Here is a 20576-nt window from a genome sequence, read left to right as displayed (position 1 = left end):
CTGCCCCTTATTTTGATGAATGGGGCACAAAGTGCCCCTTTCAATGAACATGCAGAGAAAACACTGTGTGTATATATATATATATAATATATATATATATATATATATATATATATATATATATATATATATATATATATATATATATATAATATATATATATATATATATATACACACATATATATAATATACATATATACATACACACATATATATAATACACATATATATAATACACATATATACATATATACATACACACATATACATACACACATATATACATATACACATATATACATATATACATACACACATATATAATACACATATATACATACACACATATATATAATACATATATATATATATATATATATATATATATATATATATATATATATATATATATATTAATATTGCCATTTATATACAATTCTTCAACTGTTAGTCTGAAATTTGATGCACATGTTCCTTTGTCAATTCTAGGTCAGGCTTCTGCAAGTTACAAAAATGTGAAAAATTAGTTATGATGGTAACAGAGGGGACAAGAAATTTTCTAAGAAAAAAAACGGTGGTCAGCCAAGTGTGAACAACACATATCCTAGAAATAGGTTAAAAACTCTTTATAGGAGAGTTAAAAATTGCTTACAGCACTCAACTCCCTCTGCAGTTCGGTAGAGCATAGCTTCTGGCACCTAAGTTGTATTACAGATACAAGCATTCGACAACAGGCGAGTATTCCTTGACACGCAAACCTTTTATTCTAACACCACACATGGAATCCTACATAATACTATCATACCATCTATTCTAACACCACACATGGAATCCTACATAATGCTATCAGAACAATTCATTATTTATTCCTTCATAGTTGTAGTCTGTACAAAATACTTTTTGCCGGCCCCAGCTTGGCAGTTGAGCTTTGTTTCCTTTTTATTTGACAAGCTGGTTTGCTGTTCATACTGGGACATTTCGGAATGGCTTGCTTAAGTTAAGCTTTCAAACATAATGCATCACAAAATTATGTTCTGTATTTGATGTGCATGTCAGGTGTACACAAAAAAGAATCACCATGAATTTATTTAAACAAGTTTAATAACAAGTGCACTTTTACAGGTTGTGTGAAAAATTGATGACCATACACAAAGGTCATCAAGCTCAGTTCAGCCAGTAACAGTTCACTGAGAGTACTCATATACTTGATCTCCAGGTTTGCAAACTTTCTGCCCAAAGTTACTGCACTGACTCTCAAGTTTTTCTCAAAGGTCCATGCTTACTGCAATGCCTAGATGAAGTTCAGGGTAATACAAGAATAACAATTTGGGTAATTCTGAAGCGTGACATATTGGCAGTTATTCATGAGGACAAATCTACAATAAACATGTATGGAAACCATCATCTAAGGAAAGCGGTTTAAAATATTGATAAACCTTGGAGGAAAATGAATCGTTGACAACTTTACATGTACACGTAATAATATCACCATCACAGTATTTAAAATTCTCAGTGTTTTCAAAATTGTCATGGCACAGCCATTCTCCTTAGTTCACAGTTGCCTTAACATCATGTCACAACTGAAGTTAGCAAATAAATTGTGACTTCAACACAACAGCTAAGAATTTGGGAAAACATCTGCATATCACTCTTAATACTAAAAGATAAAGACAGAGGTCAAAAACATACAGCAGTTAAAACTCTGTTCATTGGCTTCTATCTATCATTAACTAAACATCAATACACTCAAACTTCAAAATTAGAAATGAAAGTATATTCATATCGATGACCAAATTGGGTGAATATGCAGCCGCTCAGAAGGTTATTGCAAATTGGTAATAATTATTTATAGCAACTTAAGGAGCCTATTGAGGCGATTGTGTAGCAGATTGACTGTTGTGAAATTCATAACATGCAACTGGTAATACAGAAAGGTGATACTCAGAACTTGCAAAACTTTGCTATATGCATGGAGATATGGCTAATGTGTATCAAGCTGGAAGAAGGCAGCAATTGTTTTGGAAAAGCTAAAGTTTTGAAACAAAAAAAATCTAGGAAACTGTATTCTATTCTTGCTTATAATTAGATGGGCTTGATTTTGAAGTGTAACCCAATTAATGAAAAGACTAAACATTTGAGATCTTGGACGAGGTAGTAGAATGTACGTAAGCCTTCAGCATCCCTGCAGGAAAAAAAGACAAAAGTTCAATATGATTACGTGTAAAGAATATGCTGACTAATGCAAGAGAAGAATTCATCTCAAGAACTGCACAAATAAACAATGGGGAACTCATCAGTGTACTGGGATGTGAATTCTTCTTTCATTTTTGTATATGGTTTTTCAAAAGATGTAAATTACCATCTAGTTTTTATTTGTTGGATAAATATTTTTGAAGTAACACAGCTTTGAAAAAGAAATATGGAAAACCAGAGAATACTTTGCTAACAAGTGATATGACTCATTTTTTTGACTAAAACTTACTTGCACTGGTTGACATCGATCAATGAACCAATTTTACTGGTTGTGAAGGAAATGTGTTCATCACCCATGACAATTTCTAACTCTTGTCTTCCAACTCTGTCTGGCTGGGGCCAAAGGGCATCATCTTCCTGTAGAATTTCACTATCTTCGATGATTCTCTTCAATTCATCTATGACAGCTTTGTGAACAAATGCCTGCCAGGGAAATGGAAGGCAGTGGAGAAGAACCAGTATATGAGGTTAAGGTGGTTGGAAAGGCTATTTGCACCAATTCTTTTCTCAGAGTTAATGTCAAATTTCAAGTGTTAGAATCAAGATATTTAGTTCAATTTTCAGGATAACTCCCTTAGTTAATATTTTCTCCAAAGAATATAAAAATTGTATATTTGCAGCCATGATTTTGAAATATGACACCAGTAAATATTAAAATTTAATTTTTCATATTTTTTTTACATATTTGAATTTAATAATAATTGGATAGTATTAATATTACCAAATTAGTTATAAATATGTTAACACTATTTATTGTAAGATTTGTACGGCAGGATTTGTAAATAAAATTTGTTTTTATGATTTTACATGGGTTTATATATCAAAAAATTATTAAAAATTCTTTCAAATTTCAAAATGTGATTTTTCAAAAAGTACTTCAAATACAGGAAAATTGTGCCGTACAAATCTTATCTGTAACCTTGTTAATAGGCTGTAAAAATTCCATGTCCATATCTCATTTCAAAGTTGGATTAAATTGGTATACAATTATGTAGGAAAACTGTTATTCTGTCAAAAATGTTGAAAACAAGCCATATTTGCACCCATCTATTGAAGTCATAGAGCAGTTTTTTGGTTAATCTCACTTTTGACACCTCTTTGACACTCAAAGAATCTAAAAATGCATTTACAATAGCAGTCACTCACTCTGAATGCCAGCACCGCCTTGTCAAACTTTCCTGAAAAACAGCAAATAATGACTTTCCCTTTTCAAACATTTTATTAAAAGCTAGGGGACCTCTACCATAGTTAATACACTAAGGACTCCCCAACTTCTTCTTATTTGGTCAGTTTTTTAGAAGTTTTAACAGGCTATAACTCTGCAATGCCTTTGTGCCCAAATGTCTAGTTTTTTTTATTCCACAGAGAATGTTGACTACTTTTATATTTTAATAGTTTTGTTGAAATTTATAACTGACGCTCTAGCCTTTCCAACCACCTTAATTCATTGGAATTATCAGAGTTAAAAATTTGAATTTCACACCGTCCTTATCCATACTACATTTTGATGAACACTTCTGCCACTGAATTCTTCTAAGTAAGAACTGGTATAGAAATGTTGGCCAAAAGTTACTAAATGAACTTGTAGCTTTCTATTGAAAATGTCTGTTCATTCAGAGTGCTGACAGCAGATTTCTATCAGCAGATTATTTATATAACATTATTATTTAGTTTTTAAGATGACAGCATGCAACATCAAGGCATGATTTCTATATGCTGTCGAACAGATAGTCATAGAATGTCTTCTTTATGCTACGCCAATTCCAAATACACACCACCTGTCAATTTGAACTCTTTGCGCGATGTCGCACACAGTACACTTTGTCTAAAAGCCCCAATAGTTGTGAATATGTAATAAATTGATCTCAAAATATCCTCAGTTTTCCAAGTTTTCTTTGAATACGACACATTCACAACTGAACAAGTATAACACTGTCACAAGTGTTGAAGATGGCATGTACAATAATTCAAATGTTTTAACGTCATTTTAAATTTCCTGTCATTTTCAAAACTAATCATGTGACAGATAAATAAACATTACAACAACAAGATACTGGCCATCGTGTGTTGTGCATTCAAGCAAATGGCATCATGCTCGTTTTCTTTCATGAACATGACGTGTATGTGCAGGAAATACTGCATTTTTTGTACTTTTCCATGGGGTACCATTTTATGAGTGTGGCACCTGTTTATTCTTTAACCTATTAAAACGCGTAGGCATGGTCCAAATGAACAAGCAGTGATACTTCTATACATGCCCTTCAGTTGGCACATTCATATGAACCAACTTTGGTTTGAAAATAAAATAGTGAAAATAATGCATAATGTTCGCAGCTATTGGGACTTTAAAGCATTGGTCCAGGATCACTGGTTTGTGGATGAGGATCTACTCTGTCGAATCATACAAAGGTAAGTTTCAGTGTTACATTTGCTTGATCACTCTCTTCACAAATTAACTCCCACCTTTTAGCACTTTAGGTATACATGAAAGAAATCGAATGCATACTAAACATTCAGTATTGACTATTGGGAATTAGCTTTCTTAGAAAGCACTCAACCTCGAGAAAGCAGTTTTTATATGATCGATATTGCACTTGGCCAAGTTCTTCAGACTGAAAGTCTGTATCGTCTAATCTAGAAGTAACGTTTAAAAGTAAGATTATAATGATCAAGTGAACAATATTCAAACATGTAAAGTAATCTTACCATTATTATTACCAAATTCTATGTTTGAATATGTAACTTTTAGCGGACTTTTATACCATTCATTTTCAATACACAAACATTAACCAGTGATATTATAAACTTGACAGTCCAAAAAGTAACATTCACGATTATTCCTTACCTCTTTCCTAATCATTACATCATTCTTGTAATTTGAATTATTGGCGTATCTCAGTTTACCTGTAGGAAGAACAATATTCAAACACTCTAATTTTAAGCCAATCACAGTTCACACACAGTTTTCGATGTTTGACAGTTTGTCTGTTGTACTTGTGTGCATTTGCATTATGTTACAGTGCCTACACAGCTCAAAGCGTACCACTATTTCAGATGCATAATAGCACTGCGATCACGAAATTTGATCAAAAAAATTATTCGGAACGTCTGTCTGGTATGTCTTGGGACTTCAATTGCAGAACGCAGAAGCACAACTACGTCATCATGACGTTGTGTCCACGATTTGTAGAGGGTTTTCAAATGCGTGGCGCACAATTATTCTATGCTGCGCAAATTCGCACTATATAGGATTACGATTGGTTAACGATAACGTTATTATTGCTATGTTACGATTAATTTAGTGCGTTTCTACAAAGTCACAAATAGGACGCTCTACTATATACTTCACGGTTTACAACCATACATCAGTCGCTATGCTTGAACTGAAGCGGGCACTGTCCGCTGTGTCAATGTGTGTGCATGTGCAGGTTCATGTGCCATTAAACTGGGATACTGAACCTTCTTGTCTCTACTGGAACGCACTGTGGGGCATAGCCGGTGTAAAATGCGAAATTACTGACTTACCGTCCGGTCTGAACTCAAATTCAAGGAATTCGTGTCCGAATTTCCCTTTGTGACCGACATAGTATCGTAGGTAGAATTCACTCGCCATGATGCTTTTCCGCCTTACCCAGTGAACACTGCGCGAGTATACTTAGGTTGTTCAAAATAATAAATACACCGAATAGTTCATTTTTTTGCTTCCTCCTCAAGCTTTAATGTGACATTTTGAATTACCGGGTTTCTCTATAGAACTCACATCACGATCTCCTCTTGTTCAACAATATCGTATCCGGCAGGGGTTTGACGGGCTTCCGAGAAGACAAAGCCCTCTAACTTGTTACAATTACATACCAACACTTCCGGTGATCCAGCTTTACCTTTGTGTAGCACTTGTTACGGTGATTTACGTTCCGACGTTCGCTAGCGCGCTTCACACTGTGGTCCTTTACCTTTTATTACCTTTTTCCAGTTTGATGAAAACAAGTCAACCTTTCATTTTGAAGACAAAGACGAATCCGCAAAGAAGCTGACATCTCACAATCGTTGAACAGCTGAAGTTAGTGCACATTTTCCGAACACCGGGACGGGAATCCCGATACAGCCAAGAGATTGATCACGACGAGTGCTTGTGCCATTTCCGTTTTTGCAAGAAAATAGACATTTCATAGTATTCCGACGACAGAAGTAGATGAATCTGGGAAATAATATCGATATATTCAACGCTACGACCATAGAATGAATTAGGAGAGTGTGATGGTTCATATCACATACACCGAGTCAGTGACAGTGACGGAGACAAAATCCAGTTGCCGGTGAGATATACAAGCAAAGGAGAATGAGATACAATTCACGTGAACTCGCACAACTTGCGATACAACAGCCGAAATACTTCACGAAAGAGGGCTCGCTTTTCATGAAGGAGAGTTCGTCCAGTTTGAAAAACGACTTCTTTGGGAGAAAGAAAAACGATGGCAAGTAATTATTTTCATATAAACGCGAACATCTGTTTATTTATTCCGGTGTTTCATTTCTATTCAGACTGTAAGTCACTGAGAGTGCGCATAGACTTTGCAGTTTTCAAATTTTTCAGTTTTGTAATTCACCAATTGAATTTTTTTTCTTGTGTACACTATTCGTCTTGAGTTTATACACTTTCGCTTTATTGCTCGACAACACACTAAGGGAGTGCGGTAAGGCAAAAATTACAAAACTCAAAAGTTTCAAACTCAACAAACACTGGATGAAGCTGCTGCTGGGGAGGAACAAAGAAATAAATTTCACAAGGGGTAGTTTATTATCTTTGTGAGTAAAGATATCCATGTTTACAGTAACACTAACATAACAGTGATTAATTCCCAATTTTTCGTCAACGTTAGTTTTATCAAAGAAAAAGGATGATAACCATACTAATCACATTAAAAAACTAAAATAAACAAAATGGGAATAATTACAATTTGTAGTCAAACAATGTACTCATGTGTGGAACTTTTGTAGTAATGATAGCCATTTTATTTTATCAAGTGGCATAAACTACTGATCAGGGAATTCAAATAAGATTGTTAATAACCTTCTACAAAATATCTCACCATGTATCCAATGTCTGTATTCATATTATAGTTTATGTAGAAAGATGGTGTCGGATACGCAGCAACATGATGTTTTACTTCAAAGGCAAAGACATGTTGTCTGACCCATATGGTGTCATCATCTTGGAAAGAAGCAGCATCATAGAAGCCAGTGAAGAATCCCAATCATTTGCATTTATAATTGGTAAGTTCAAATTCATGGAAATGTAGGAAAGATCTTCTGTTTACCAGGATGTAGAAAATAGGTTGAAGGTGAATAGAAAATAACCGCTGTAAATGGCAAAGTTCTGGCTAGCAGCAAGGGAAAACTACCAAAATACAAAATGCTAAGGTATTAATCACCCAGCTGCAAATCAGATTTCAATCTGTACACCTAATTTTTCATGTGGTTAGAGAATTTTCTGCATCTCTGATGTACAGAAAATCTTTTGCTGTTGCAGATCAGGAACATATGATCTCTCATTATTCATGTGCTTAAACCTCTTCTTTACCAAGTTGAATATTGTTTAACCCTTAATCTGTGAGGCAGTATCACTTCCCCATCTGCCAATGAGTGAAAAGTGATCTTGCACCAGAACCTAAATGTATTCTCACCTACTTCGCAATCAAGGTATAGTATACCAGGTGGAGTGAGAAAAAGTCATATTTACAGCATGTTTCTTTTCAGGTACCTTCAAGTCTTCAAGTCTTTGTCAAAATGCACCAAATTAAACATGTGATGACTAACTGGCTTTAACCAACGTGATGTTGACAGATTAATTTGCAGGATAAGGATTTTTTTGTCGATGATATCACTTAGAATGTTTGAAATTTCAGTGAAAAACAGCTAGCGTGATTGGTAAGAGAACTTTTGACATTTCAAAAATAAACCTCTAGATTCAGACTTGAGTGAGAGGCACTGAACAAATACAAGTAAGTTGCTTGTCATCATATCAAACAACTCTTGATGGATAGTTTGATGTACAAGTCTGTCGATAATTGATCATACTTTCAGCTAAATTCAGTCAGCTAATTTAGGCCAGTAATTGTGAATTGTATTGTCCTGACAGAAAATAGATTAACTTTCCAATGAAGATCAACAAAAAAGGCATTTGTTTTGGTTGTTTCCACTTTCAAGCCAGTGAGTGACATAAGTCATACTGCAGATGTGGCCTGAATTTAAATTCAGCTCAGTGTTTTACTTTATTAACAGAACTTACATCATTTGGATAAATCATGACCCATTGGCATTGTTCTGACTTTTGAAATGTTTAGTTTGATAATAATTGATACTGTGATGAGACTCTGTGATTGCAAATACCATAGCATAATTGAAGAACAGATATGTCATTTGATCAGAAGTACAAAAAATATTAAAACCAGAATACATTAGGGAATGTGGCTACTCTCAGAAACTCATAATACAGTGTAAACTCTCAGGCACTTCGTTGATCACTACATCATTGTGTTAATCTTTCTTGAGTGACAATATAGCCGGAACTCCAATGAGGAAGTAAATAACCCACAGTGGGTTCATTCATTATCAATAAAGTATCAAAGGTTTCTTTTGATGTTTTTAGGTCACTAGACAATGACATAAAGAATCGATCAGATGCTGAACATTAATTACCCTGAACTTCAAAATTTGCTGATCTTATTGTTATCCGCAACTTTCTGTGACATGATATTGCTACCCAACCGCAGTAGTGCAAAGACAAATTTTCAGAACCAGTCAGTGAAAGTTTCACCTGCAAGAGGCAAAATTAAAATCAAACTTGATATTCTCTGATCGAGATCGATGTTTAATTTTTCATATAAAAGACAATATATATAATGGAATTTAATTGGGCACTCTAGTATCAATAAAAACAAAAATGAAACAAAGATTTAAAATTATTTTTTATTGTCACGTGTTGATTAACATGTGCACTACTGAATGAACAGTATTCCAACATTGAAAATCCATTTTTTGCAAAAATTGATTCAGATGTATAACCTACCTATAATATTAGTAAAGCTGTTTCCTACGAAACTAAACAATTCACGTACTAATTTAACAGACACACCTATTTCATGAACTTGTAGGTTGCTACCAAGGTATGGTTTTCTACAGTACACTTCTGTATGTAGTAAGTGTGAGGTATTTTCAGAAATTTAATCACCTACAATGACATTTCAGTTTTCTGATCTGTGACATTATTACTTTTTACAATGGAACATGAAGGATTGGCTCATAAAGAACAGCCATACCATTGTTCTCAGATGTGATATAGAGTGAAATGTGTACAAGGAAATAGAATAGCTGGGTCAACTAAACCCCTGGCAAGGTCAACAACTCAATGTGTTTACTACCATTTAGTTGATTCTACCCACATTCAAATTTTATGTTGTCTTCCCCCGCAATACCATAAGAATTCTTGCACCATTCAACCATGTGACCTTCTTTTTCATAGACCATAGCATGTAGTGTGCACCCTGGATTTTGGCAAAACTCACATCTTGTGAACTCAGTAAAAGTCTTCGGTTGGTACAGACAGTAGCATACACACACTGCTGACAAGAATGGAAATGGTCCCTATTATAAAGGATCTTGATAAGATAGCCTATTTGCCCATTCCTTGCATGCTCAAAACCGTTTCGAATCTGAAATAATACAGGGAACCAAACATGTTGTTTGATGTTTGACAGAAAAAAATGGAACCTCTGCCACACTTTTTGCAGTAAAGCAAAGACATTGTGTTCATATCTTCTTCCTCATTCATATCAAGATTTATGAAATATTAAAAAGATAAACGTGTTTTCAAGATAAATAGTTTTGTGAGACATATTACATAAATTGTTTAGATCTTGCTTGGCACTGATAGGTTTCCTCATGGAAGTTGTGCTTTATTGTCTCACATTGTATTGTTCTACTTGACTTCATGATGTTACAGTTGGGTTGTTCTTTCCTCTACATTAATGGGTCAAATGTCCACAGAACAAAACCCTGGTGAAGTTAGTATGGCCATGCAAAGCTTGTCTCTGAAGTTGTTTCTGAACAGCTTTTCATTGGAAAGTTACAATGCAGGGCACGTGCAACAATTCTGCAAATTCAAACGTAGCGGCATTCAGTATTTAACCCCAACCACCATTGTAAACACTACTGCTGTTTGATACCAATGTGAATGCCAATATTGTGGGCCATCTCCTGTAATCCCTTATCCATGATATATTATTGAAGGTGCTGGGTTTTTCAACCTGAAAAACATTAGAATATTTGTCAGATATTTGTAGTGTTTTTTTTTTAGAGTACTAACTGCAATCTTTAAATGCAGATAAATGGCAAGCCATAGGATACAACTAGCAGAATTCAACTTTTAATCATATTTATCAGGGTTTTACATGACGCGCATTTCTGCGTCCTTTACGCATAAAACCGGACGCAGGACCCCTCAAAAACTAAACTATGCGTCCCTTGGGACGCAGAAATATCTGCTGCTGGTGTATATCTCGCGAAGCTGCTGAACACGTAAAACACATCCCAGTAAACCTTACCGACCCCATACTTTAATGGAATGCTCCGTAGTGCATTGACCGCCACTCTTTGATGACCAATGGAAACAAATTTTATTACCGTAAAAAGTGACTTTCAAAATGTAAACTGATTCTTAATTGGTCGATTTCTTGTTGCGTCTTTTAACACATGTTTATGCATCATGGCGAGTCGTGTCAAACACCCAAAACAGGCCGATCTGTGAAAGTTTTTCGGCGGCCGTAGCAACCAGCACGATGCAGGTCTGGTCGAGGCCGAAACAGCAGCTACGCCATGCGATACTGATACATCAGGTCCCTTGGCCAAGTCAGCGAAATTACGAACATTCAACAGAAGTTGGCTAGGTAGATTTAAATGGCTTCGATATTCTGAAGAGCGAAACGTCATGGAATGCGATACATGTATGATTGAAAGCGAATGTCACATGCCCGTTCACGGAAGGTTGTTCCAATTTTCAACATTCAACTCTCACTCGTCATCAGGACTCGAAAAGTCATCTCACAAGTGTTAAAACCCTAAGCTTTAGGTCGCAATTTACTGCTGCTTGCAAATCTGCAGAGGGCCGGTGTTCTGCCATCTATACTCATTGCCATCTACACTCCATTTGACCTTTGACACATACACTGGCATATCACGCGATTGTTATGCAAATAAAATATTGCATTCAATCTATACTCTGCCCTTGACATGGCTCAGGGAAATCGGGAGGAAACATCTTTTACAAGTTGAATTTACGATCAGCGGGCTGACTTGCCCAAGCAGAACCATGACAACGACTCAACAAAGCGAGGGCTAGTATAGTCTGTGGCCAGTAGAAATGGTTGCAGGGAGTAAAGATGGCAATGGATGGAGTATAGATGGCAGGATTATAGATGGCAAGTGCACTTGCCATCTATACTCCATTGCCATCTATACTACATTGCTGTCAACAAATATACTTAATTGCTATCTGTACTCCATTGCTATTTCTATTCATTACTATGACAAAAGAGAGGTTTTTGAAAGGTACACAATGGATTCTAAACTTAATTCATTTGATCTAAGGCCAATTCATTTAAATCATATACTGTTTTTATTCAGAACAATGAAAACTTCAATAAGGGTGTTTTTTTGTAATTAATACAAAAAACTGAGAAGAGACTTCTTGGGGCCGGTACATTATTTCTTTGTTCATTATATTTCACTAGGATTTAATGAATTTTGGAAATAAGTTTGACAATAACTCGACAAATCGAGGGCAAGTATAGTGTATGGCCGGTAGAAATGGTTGTACAGAGAATAGATGGCAGGAGTATAGATGGCATGTGTACATGCCATTTATACTCCACTGCTATCTACACTCTTTTGCTGTCTATACTTTGTTGTCATCTATAATCAATTACTACCTATATATGATAGGTTCTGAACTGAATTTCTGATACGGAGCTTCATTGTAAAAGCTGCACTGACATATTTTTATACACCAGAGGGACAGTGAATAAAGACGATTACTGCTGTTAAAGTTAACGGAATCATTGACAAAATTCTGCCAGTCAGCGACTTTGGTAAATGGATGCTTGGAGTACAGTTGGCAATTGCTTCAATAATCAAGACTACAAACTACGGGCGTTTTGCTAGGAAAAAATGTTAGAAATGGATCTGAAATATATTAAAGTATTAGTACATTACGGAGACAAAACAAAAAACAAAAAAACAATGAAAACATGACTGACAACACAAAAAACTACCAAACTTCAGAATGTGAGTTCACACAAAAATATCACGATTAACCAATCGCCAGTATAGCTACGGGACCCGGGCCACTAGCCATGCACTGTACACCCTATGAAGTTCATACAGATCCGATCTGGAAACTGGTGAGCTTAGGTGTGCACAGTGCAGTGGATTCTGCAATGAAATCAAACATTTTATATCCCTTTGCAATTTCTTTAACATCGGGAAAATGATATTTTTTCTGTTAATAAAAGTGGAGTATAGATGGCAAGAGAGCATAGATGGCACCTTACACTGCCATCAACACTCACACTGGCAGTTATTTGCATAACAATGGAGTGACATGCCAGTGTATGTATCAAAGGTCAAACGGAGTGTAGATGGCAACGAGTATACATGGCAGAACACCGGCAGTTGCAGGGTAAGAGTAACGAACTCGAGGCGTACGCTGCACAATTACGTACTGTTTATCTGATCGCTAAACGTGACCTTCCATGCGATGTATTCACTGACATCATGCATCTACAGAATCTGAACGGCTTAGACATTGAATATTACAAACGTCCTCAGATAGTTATGGAGTTTGAAGAGTGTATTCACGTGTGATCAAGAAGTCCCTGATTGATAGCATCCTTGCAAGTGACTTCATCGGTATAATGTTGGATGAGGCTTGTGACATTACCGTTCATAAGAAACTGGCATTATATGTTCGATATATTCAGAATGGCGAGGCGAATGTTTCTTTCCTCGGTAACCAGCAAATTACAGATGCCACTGCTGCAGGGATCGAAAACGCCGTGGTTGAATTTTTGACTAGGAAAGAAATCTGTGACGCGGCCGTAGACAAAATATACGGACTAGGAATAGGCGGGGCGGCCGTAATGACCGGTCGTTTGAACGGGTTGGTGCAAAATTAAAAGCCAGAAATCCCAACCTTGTTCAAGTGCATTGTGTTGCACATCGATTGAATCTTGCTGCTTCCCAAGCAGGCAGAGATATTGAATATTGCAAAGAATATCATAATATAATCCATTCATTGTATAAATACTTCAATGACTCTAGTGTGAGATATGACAAACTTAGAGAAATTCAAACTGTTGAATGGGAAGGCAAAACAATTACTGAGCCTACATCTATTCGTTGGTTGTCGGTTGAATCAGCTGTCAAGATGATTTTCATCAGTTTTGAGCCAATTGCCTTGGCACTTGCAAGTGACAAAAAAGGGGAAAGGCTGATGGCCTGTTGAAATTTGTCTCCAATTCATTGTTTCTGCTATTCACTGCCTTATTGATTGATGTCCTTACTGTCATTGGAATTTTGAGCCTTACATTTCAGAAAGATTCTGTCAACCTATCCCATATCAAAAAAAGTGTTCAGTCTACTAGGGACACATTGAATACAATGACTAATGATTCACACACTGTCAGAGAAGTCTTTAATGATTTGGGTGATGTTCCTGGCAATGGTCAGAAAAACACATACAAAAACATTCAAATCACTGACAATCAGCCACTCAGACAGAGGTTCTGTAGTGTACGAGAAAATTATATCAACAAACTGCTGCATAATTTAGATAGCAGATTTCCAGATGATGAGATGAATATTATGGAATGTTTTGATGTGATTCTAAACCCACACCGATATCCTGAAAATGTGGCCAACCTACCTGACTATGGGGTCAACCAGCTTGATCAACTGTTGAATCATTATAACAATACACCAGGTATTGATGGTGATAGAGCTAGGGCACACTTTCTGTTTTACAAACACTTCACAAGATCTCATAGGGACGCACTGAATTTTGACATGTATGTATATCAAGCTGTTGCTAACTGATTTTACAGAGGAGTATCCTGATTTTGCCATTCTTGCTAAAATTGCTCTTGTCATACCAGTGTCCTCTGCCCCATGTGAAAGGGGCTTTTCAGTACAAAATGCCATCAAACAGAGGGCACGAAATAGACTCAATCCTCAAAGGCTTAATAGACTAATGTTCATTAAACTGGTTGGCCCCATCATAGATGATTTTGACTTCATGAACACTGCTAGGTTATTTGCTGAAGGAGCTGCTGGCAGAGTGTGAACTGGACTTACTAGGTGAATGCCATTTCAGAGTATGAAGTTACTTACCTTCTTGTCAATTTGCCAAATTTGAATACTGTTCAAATTCCACAACGTTGTGAACTTGTCATTAAAGTTATGAGATAGTTTCAATCATGAATAGTGTTCTTTGAATTGATCAATGAGGGCCCTCAGTATGAACTTGAATTTTCATGTAGTAATTATTTTAAGAAATGTGCAACCCATTTGCCGTGTGTTATAATAATTGAACACAGTGAAGACCATCGCATGGATAAACAATATAATATTCTTGTGAAATAAATTGGGACCCCCATATTTTGATGTAGGACTCCCATTTTCTAACACCAGGGGTCCCAGGGACTCTCAAAAGTAAAAAGTGATGTAAAACCCTGTATTTTTATATATTATTCTAAAATTTTATCTTTATACATGTAGTTTTGAACTTTTCAATTACAAAATACACAAACAAGTCATATGCAGTTGTTTTAGTGAAGTTACTGTAATACTGCAAAGATCTCAAGTATATCTTTAATACTTCAGCTTGTCTAATGTTATATCAGTATGGGCTTTTGCATAACACAAAAATTAATTTTTCCTACCTTCAAGTGACAATCTAGGTATACATTAATCTTGATATTCTGTTTTAACAGTTACATTGTTTCTCATGGGTATATTAAGAATGAGATTTGATTAAATGTTTCTGTTTCATTATGCAGAGGGATTATTACCAAGCTAAGTCTTCCTTTCTTATGATAGAAATGATAATTATCACCCTAGTAATAAATGTTAAACCAATCAATTTTTTCAGTGTTTCCGAAAGATGATAAATTTCACTACTTAGCCGCCCACACAATGGAACAGCGGGATGAGTGGATGGCAGCACTTCAGCAGGCAACCTACGAAGGTCTCCGCGAACACTTCTATCATCTGCGTCGTGCTCTGACTGCAAGAACCGGGCGAGACCCGATGAGTGACGAAAACATTGGACAGATAAGTGGGGTGCCGCCGCCAGCCATCAATGACAGTGATTATCATGCTGAGGAACCAGTGCTGGAAATGTCAGTAGGTAAGGGAAACCTTCAATCTCTACTGTCAACAACTAGGAACTTATCAAATGGGTGACTGTCTGTCGGTGTCAAACTGTGACATGATTAATGTCTTTCTATGTGATATTGTACATTTCCTTTAACACTTTATAGTTCAAATGGTCAATAATGAGTTGATTACATGAATAGAATCAATGAGATACTGAATACCTGACAGAATCAAATAATTTTGATCATCATCTATTTTGTCAAATCACAGTCACTGGTTTTGTACCAGTGTCTATGTTGCATGTTTAGGTACTGTGAAAACTGCGCAACTTCACTAACCAAGGGTGTTTACTGGGGCAGGGACCCCTTTTAGAAAGAACCCTTGGCAGATCGGGCTGTAAATTATCTAATTTAGAGCACCATGGCACTGCTACAAATGGCCTGTAGGCAGCCAATCATGCAACTATCTCCTAGTGCACTTTATGCCTCAAAACGACATCACCTTCAAGTCTTACAAGTGACCTCAGGGAACATTATCACTAGCATTTCTGTCCAGTCTTACCAATGATAAAAGGAAAGCAGCAAACTCAGTTTACATTTTACCTTCAAGGTCAGGAAAATGATGTCAATATTACAAACATAACTGGTGGTGGAAAATTTGCGTGTTTTATCAAGTGTTTTGGCTTTGCAATGTTGAACCCACCAAAAGAGTACTACACACAATTTGTGTAGTCTTCAACTTCGTTAAGTAGTTAATTTAGTTAATTAAATAGCATCATACATAGCAATCATTGTCACTGTTACACCATGATATTACCAGTGATCACTAACCAGTTTCAATTTTGAGGTGTCTAGTGAGCGTATACAGTCAAAGTGTTGAACAGAAACTGCTCAGTGCAGTCACACGTGAATTTGATTTGAAACATTTTATGGCCAAGGTCGATGCACAGTTTACTCAGCAGTGTATCACACTGTATCCAAAAATCACATAACCATGACAATTAATGAGCAACATGTAAATGTATGTTAAATCACTAAATAGATATCAGATAACCCAAAGTGAGAAGTTGCCTGCATTTGTTTACATTTCTGTTTACCATGATAATTTATAACGGTGGCTGTGATTGGTCCATATGATTGAAGCTTTGGTCGAGATGCCGCAGTCATTACTGTGAGCGTTCATGCAAGGGTTGGTTAGGAGACCGCTACACTGACCTACAAAATGTGCAGACATCACGGGACAATGAAAATTGAGATACAGATGGTAGTCTTTCACAAATAATGTCAACAGGGATTCGCATAAAGATTCATTCAATCACAGTCCCTCCACGTACCAGGAGGGACTGTAATTAAAAAACAACTGAAGGAGAGTGCTATCTTGAATGAAATTATGTACACAGACCTTGCATTTGAATTTCAATGTGATGTTCATCTTTCAGCCTGCAGTGACCTGCCGAATGACCTCGATGGCCAGCCTCCGACTACATTTGTTGCGATCAGCATCATGACACCACCCCATCAGACATCATGGATACGCTGTGCACAAACTGAAATTATTCAGGTAAAACTGAATCAGTAATGATCTTGAAATATAATGTGAACAAAACAGTATGAAGATAGATATTCATTCACATTTTAGTAGTGCCCTTTAAGATGTGTACTTTTCAAAGGGATAATACATGTAACTGTAACTTTGATGATTTTTGCACTATTTTGTTTTTAATGCTGACTACAGTTTCTTGATAAGTAAATTTTGGTCTTGACTAGGATTCAAATGCAAACGATCACATTTAATTTCACACCTACAATGTATAAACACAGTGTTGACAAACTAAATAGTTGATGTCTGAATATGGTTTGGAGAGTAGGACAAGAACTTGCTATTGACATAAAAATAAATAGTGAAAAAAAAAATCGTCAAAAGTAACAGCTACTGGTCCTTTCAAAGAAGTTGTAGTTTATCATATACAGCTCAAGTTGGTCCAAGCTTCGTCCTTATTACATACAAACAAGAGACATTTAGCACTCTGTTAATACCAGTAAGACAATTTTAGTGATAAGGCCAGAGAAAAAAAAAATCTTGTTCATCGGATTTTTTGGACCAAGTCCCAGGAGCGGCGAGCGAAAATTTTTTTTTTTTTTTTTTAGGCCGAAGGTAAACGCGGTTCTCTGGCATTTTTGCAAAGATGCAGACAAGGCATGATAATTGTTTCCCTTTTTACCAGAAATATCTCAGACAAGAAACACTGATACTGGTAACTGAATTCAATACTATATTTCCCAACAATAACATAGGCCATTACATTCACAGTTAGTGTTTGCACAACATATTCTGAGCATTTCAACATTCTCTCAGAATAAAATTAAAATGAACAGCAAATCACTGAAATTCAACAATTCAGTATTGTCCTTTAATATTGTCCTGGTGGGACCTAGCATCTGAGTTTTTTCATTTTACTTTGGCCCCATGTTTTGGCCTCTTTACCACTGTCTATATATACACATTTTACACAATGGTCTAACAACACTGTACTGTGATCGGAGTGAAGTTATATAGTCATCATTCAGATCGTACTTTAACATCGACGCAACCATGTGTTTTGTCATTGCCGTAAATTTTTATACTTTCGATGCAATTTTCATTCAATCGGATGCACCGTCCATCTGCTGTCACGATCTTGTTGAACAAATCGCCGAACGTAATATCAGGACAAACACTAAGTAGCGTCTCTGGAACTAACTGTTGGCCATCACGTCGAATGTTGGCGATCAAATTAATACTCATGATCTGACATGTACTAACCTTTACAAAACGAGCAAATTTCTGGCCAAATCGACCCACTTTGCGTCGTGATTCGCCAAATTCAGACGTCACAACAACGTGTTGGCGGTCAACTAAGTCCGAACACGAATGAAGTCTCATTCAAAATCCCGTGCCCACGAAAACCCGACACAGTGTAGGGCGCCACCAGCGGCAGTACTAAAATATTTGTAATGCGGAAGTAAGAATTTGCCGTGATCAAAAAAAAAAAATTTCCAAATATGCCAAAGTAGAAGCGGCGATTCCGATGAACAATTTATTTTTTCTTCCTGGCCTAAACATAATTTGTATTATTATTACTAGCCTTTATTTAAACTTGATAAATTGTTGAGCCTACAGCTCTTCTGATACAGTATCAAATTATAAAAAAATTATACTGTGTACATTAAAAACAATACAGGAAAATAAAACTTACAACAGAAAAATTGCAAAAATTGAAAAACACATGATAGTAAAATAACGAAAAACAAACAAAAAGCTACCAAAAAAATGAGATGCAATCCTAAATATTTGAAAAAATGGTGCTTGCACTTTTGAGTGGTTGAAGCAAAAGCTAGATTAGCTAGATACATTTAAAAAATTGGTGAAAAAATCATCAAAAGTTACAGCTGCTGGCCCTTTCAAAGAAAGGTATAGTCTGTATCTAATATAACTCAAATTGGTCTAAACCTCTCCAAACTGCTCCAGACTAAAATTTAAATCAAAATTAACCTAAAGCTGTAGGTCTGACATGATTGTGTGTTGAGCTCTTGGAATTTCAAAATTTGCGTGAGTTTTCAGATGTTTAGCAGATGACAATTTTCACCATGCCACAACCAATCAAATGCGGAGTTCTCCACTCTATTCAGGGCAGGTTTTCTTGTGAGAAGATAAACCTTGGCTCCAGTGGAACAGATGCTAGATTATAAGAAAGCATTTTACTCTGTGACTAGTATAGAGGTAGTCCTGCCTGTCAATAGCAACACTCTGTCTTTCTGTTTGTTCACTAAAATGATTTTACCAAAATAGTCCTCCATCAAGAAAAATGTATTATTCTGTGCCCATAAGTGAACTAAGCTGTATTTTAGTTTGCATTTGTTAACAAATTACAACTTTTGTAGGTGTGGATATTGCCAAAGTAATATTATTTTGTTTCTGCCAGTTGGGAAAGTAGTGTGCCTATCCTTGTTACTTATTTATTTATTGTGTTTGTCCCATTTTTTTCAGAAAAATAGTAATCCAGACTACCTGACAACGGTGTCATTTAGTAATCCCAGGGATATCACCATGGTAACAAGATTCAAAGGAACTGTTTATGATGTCAGAGATAGAGCCCATGGCAAGGTACATTTAATTAGATCCATGCTTAGGCAATTAATAACATGATAGTCCTATGAATGCACAATGAAATATAATGAGGCAGCACTGAACATTCCAGATGAAAGAATTATATAATTAATTGTGTGAGTCTAATCAAATCTGCAGTGTTGTCTTGTACTGGTATATCGTTCTCACGTTTTGCACCCAGGACATCAGTACGTACATTTCTGTGGTAACTAAAGAATACTAGGCACTATTTTTACTTCGGAAATAATGCGATTTCTTAGGGGCCCTACAGTTCATTTAAGCACCTGGACACCCTAGGATTATGTGAATTTGTGAAATTGTTCAGTTTGGGCCCAGTTCTCTTCATACTATGTTCAGACAGGGAAAAATTGAAACGCTTCTGCAACACTATTTGTGATTTGTAAACACAGGGGATTAATAGATTGAGTCCGCTTGCGTCCACATACACAAAATTAAGCCATTGTTTTGATGTTTAAGACGTCTTAATGCGCCCTCTCGAGTTCAAAAGGTGTGTATGGCCAAGCATTGTTTGTAACAAGATGGCTGAAATGGACGACGTCGTACTGGCTGTAAAGAATGTGAAAGAGGCTCCCCACCTAACTATCCAAAATGTTTTTGTGTCGAGTTTGTGTTTGATTCGTTTCAAAAATGTGTTCCTACATTCTTATCCGATTGTTTGTGTTAATAAAAATGTTTGTTTCGCCTCGCCATAAGCTTTCCTCACACAAACAAAACATTACCATC

At 36.1% G+C, this 20576-nt stretch overlaps 2 protein-coding genes across 4 annotated transcripts in view; one reads left to right on the top strand and one right to left on the bottom strand.

Annotated features, from left to right (window-relative positions):
- Positions 1–840: 840 nt before the first annotated feature.
- On the bottom strand, positions 841–5933 carry LOC139131909 (protein mago nashi homolog). The gene is made up of 4 exons (XM_070698224.1): positions 5781–5933; positions 5101–5159; positions 2485–2678; positions 841–2184 (listed from the first exon to the last, which is right to left on the bottom strand). The coding sequence occupies exons 1-4, from the start codon at positions 5866–5868 to the stop codon at positions 2085–2087; spliced, it is 441 nt and encodes a 146-aa protein (XP_070554325.1). The 5' UTR covers positions 5869–5933; the 3' UTR covers positions 841–2084.
- Positions 5934–6123: 190 nt separating this feature from the next.
- The window catches only part of LOC139131907 (inositol polyphosphate-4-phosphatase type I A-like), a 45953-nt gene continuing 31500 nt past the window's right edge, over positions 6124–20576 (top strand). For all 3 annotated transcript variants that reach the window (XM_070698222.1, XM_070698223.1, XM_070698221.1), the window contains exons 1-5: positions 6124–6730; positions 7377–7529; positions 15460–15717; positions 17125–17246; positions 19713–19829. In XM_070698222.1, the coding sequence (XP_070554323.1) occupies positions 6595–6730; positions 7377–7529; positions 15460–15717; positions 17125–17246; positions 19713–19829 (786 nt within the window). In that variant the 5' untranslated portion in view covers positions 6124–6594. The remainder of the gene's footprint in view (positions 6731–7376; positions 7530–15459; positions 15718–17124; positions 17247–19712; positions 19830–20576) is intronic.

Source organism: Ptychodera flava, chromosome 4 (genome assembly GCF_041260155.1).
Source record: "Ptychodera flava strain L36383 chromosome 4, AS_Pfla_20210202, whole genome shotgun sequence".
Taxonomy (NCBI): domain Eukaryota; kingdom Metazoa; phylum Hemichordata; class Enteropneusta; family Ptychoderidae; genus Ptychodera; species Ptychodera flava.
Note: the sequence above shows the minus strand (reverse complement) of the source record. Positions and strands in the feature narration are given on the sequence as shown.

What these genes read in the sequence shown, in the direction of transcription:
- LOC139131909 (XM_070698224.1), bottom strand. Translation starts at nt 5,868, where the DNA reads ATGGCGAGTGAATTCTACCTACGATACTATGTCGGTCACAAAGGGAAA. An exon ending in ATTTGAGTTCAGACCGGACG is followed by an intron (nt 5,160 to 5,780) that starts GTAAGTCAGTAA and finishes TTCTTCCTACAG; the next exon opens with GTAAACTGAGATACGCCAAT. An exon ending in ATCGATGTCAACCAGTGCAA is followed by an intron (nt 2,185 to 2,484) that starts GTAAGTTTTAGT and finishes TTTTTCCTGCAG; the next exon opens with GGATGCTGAAGGCTTACGTA.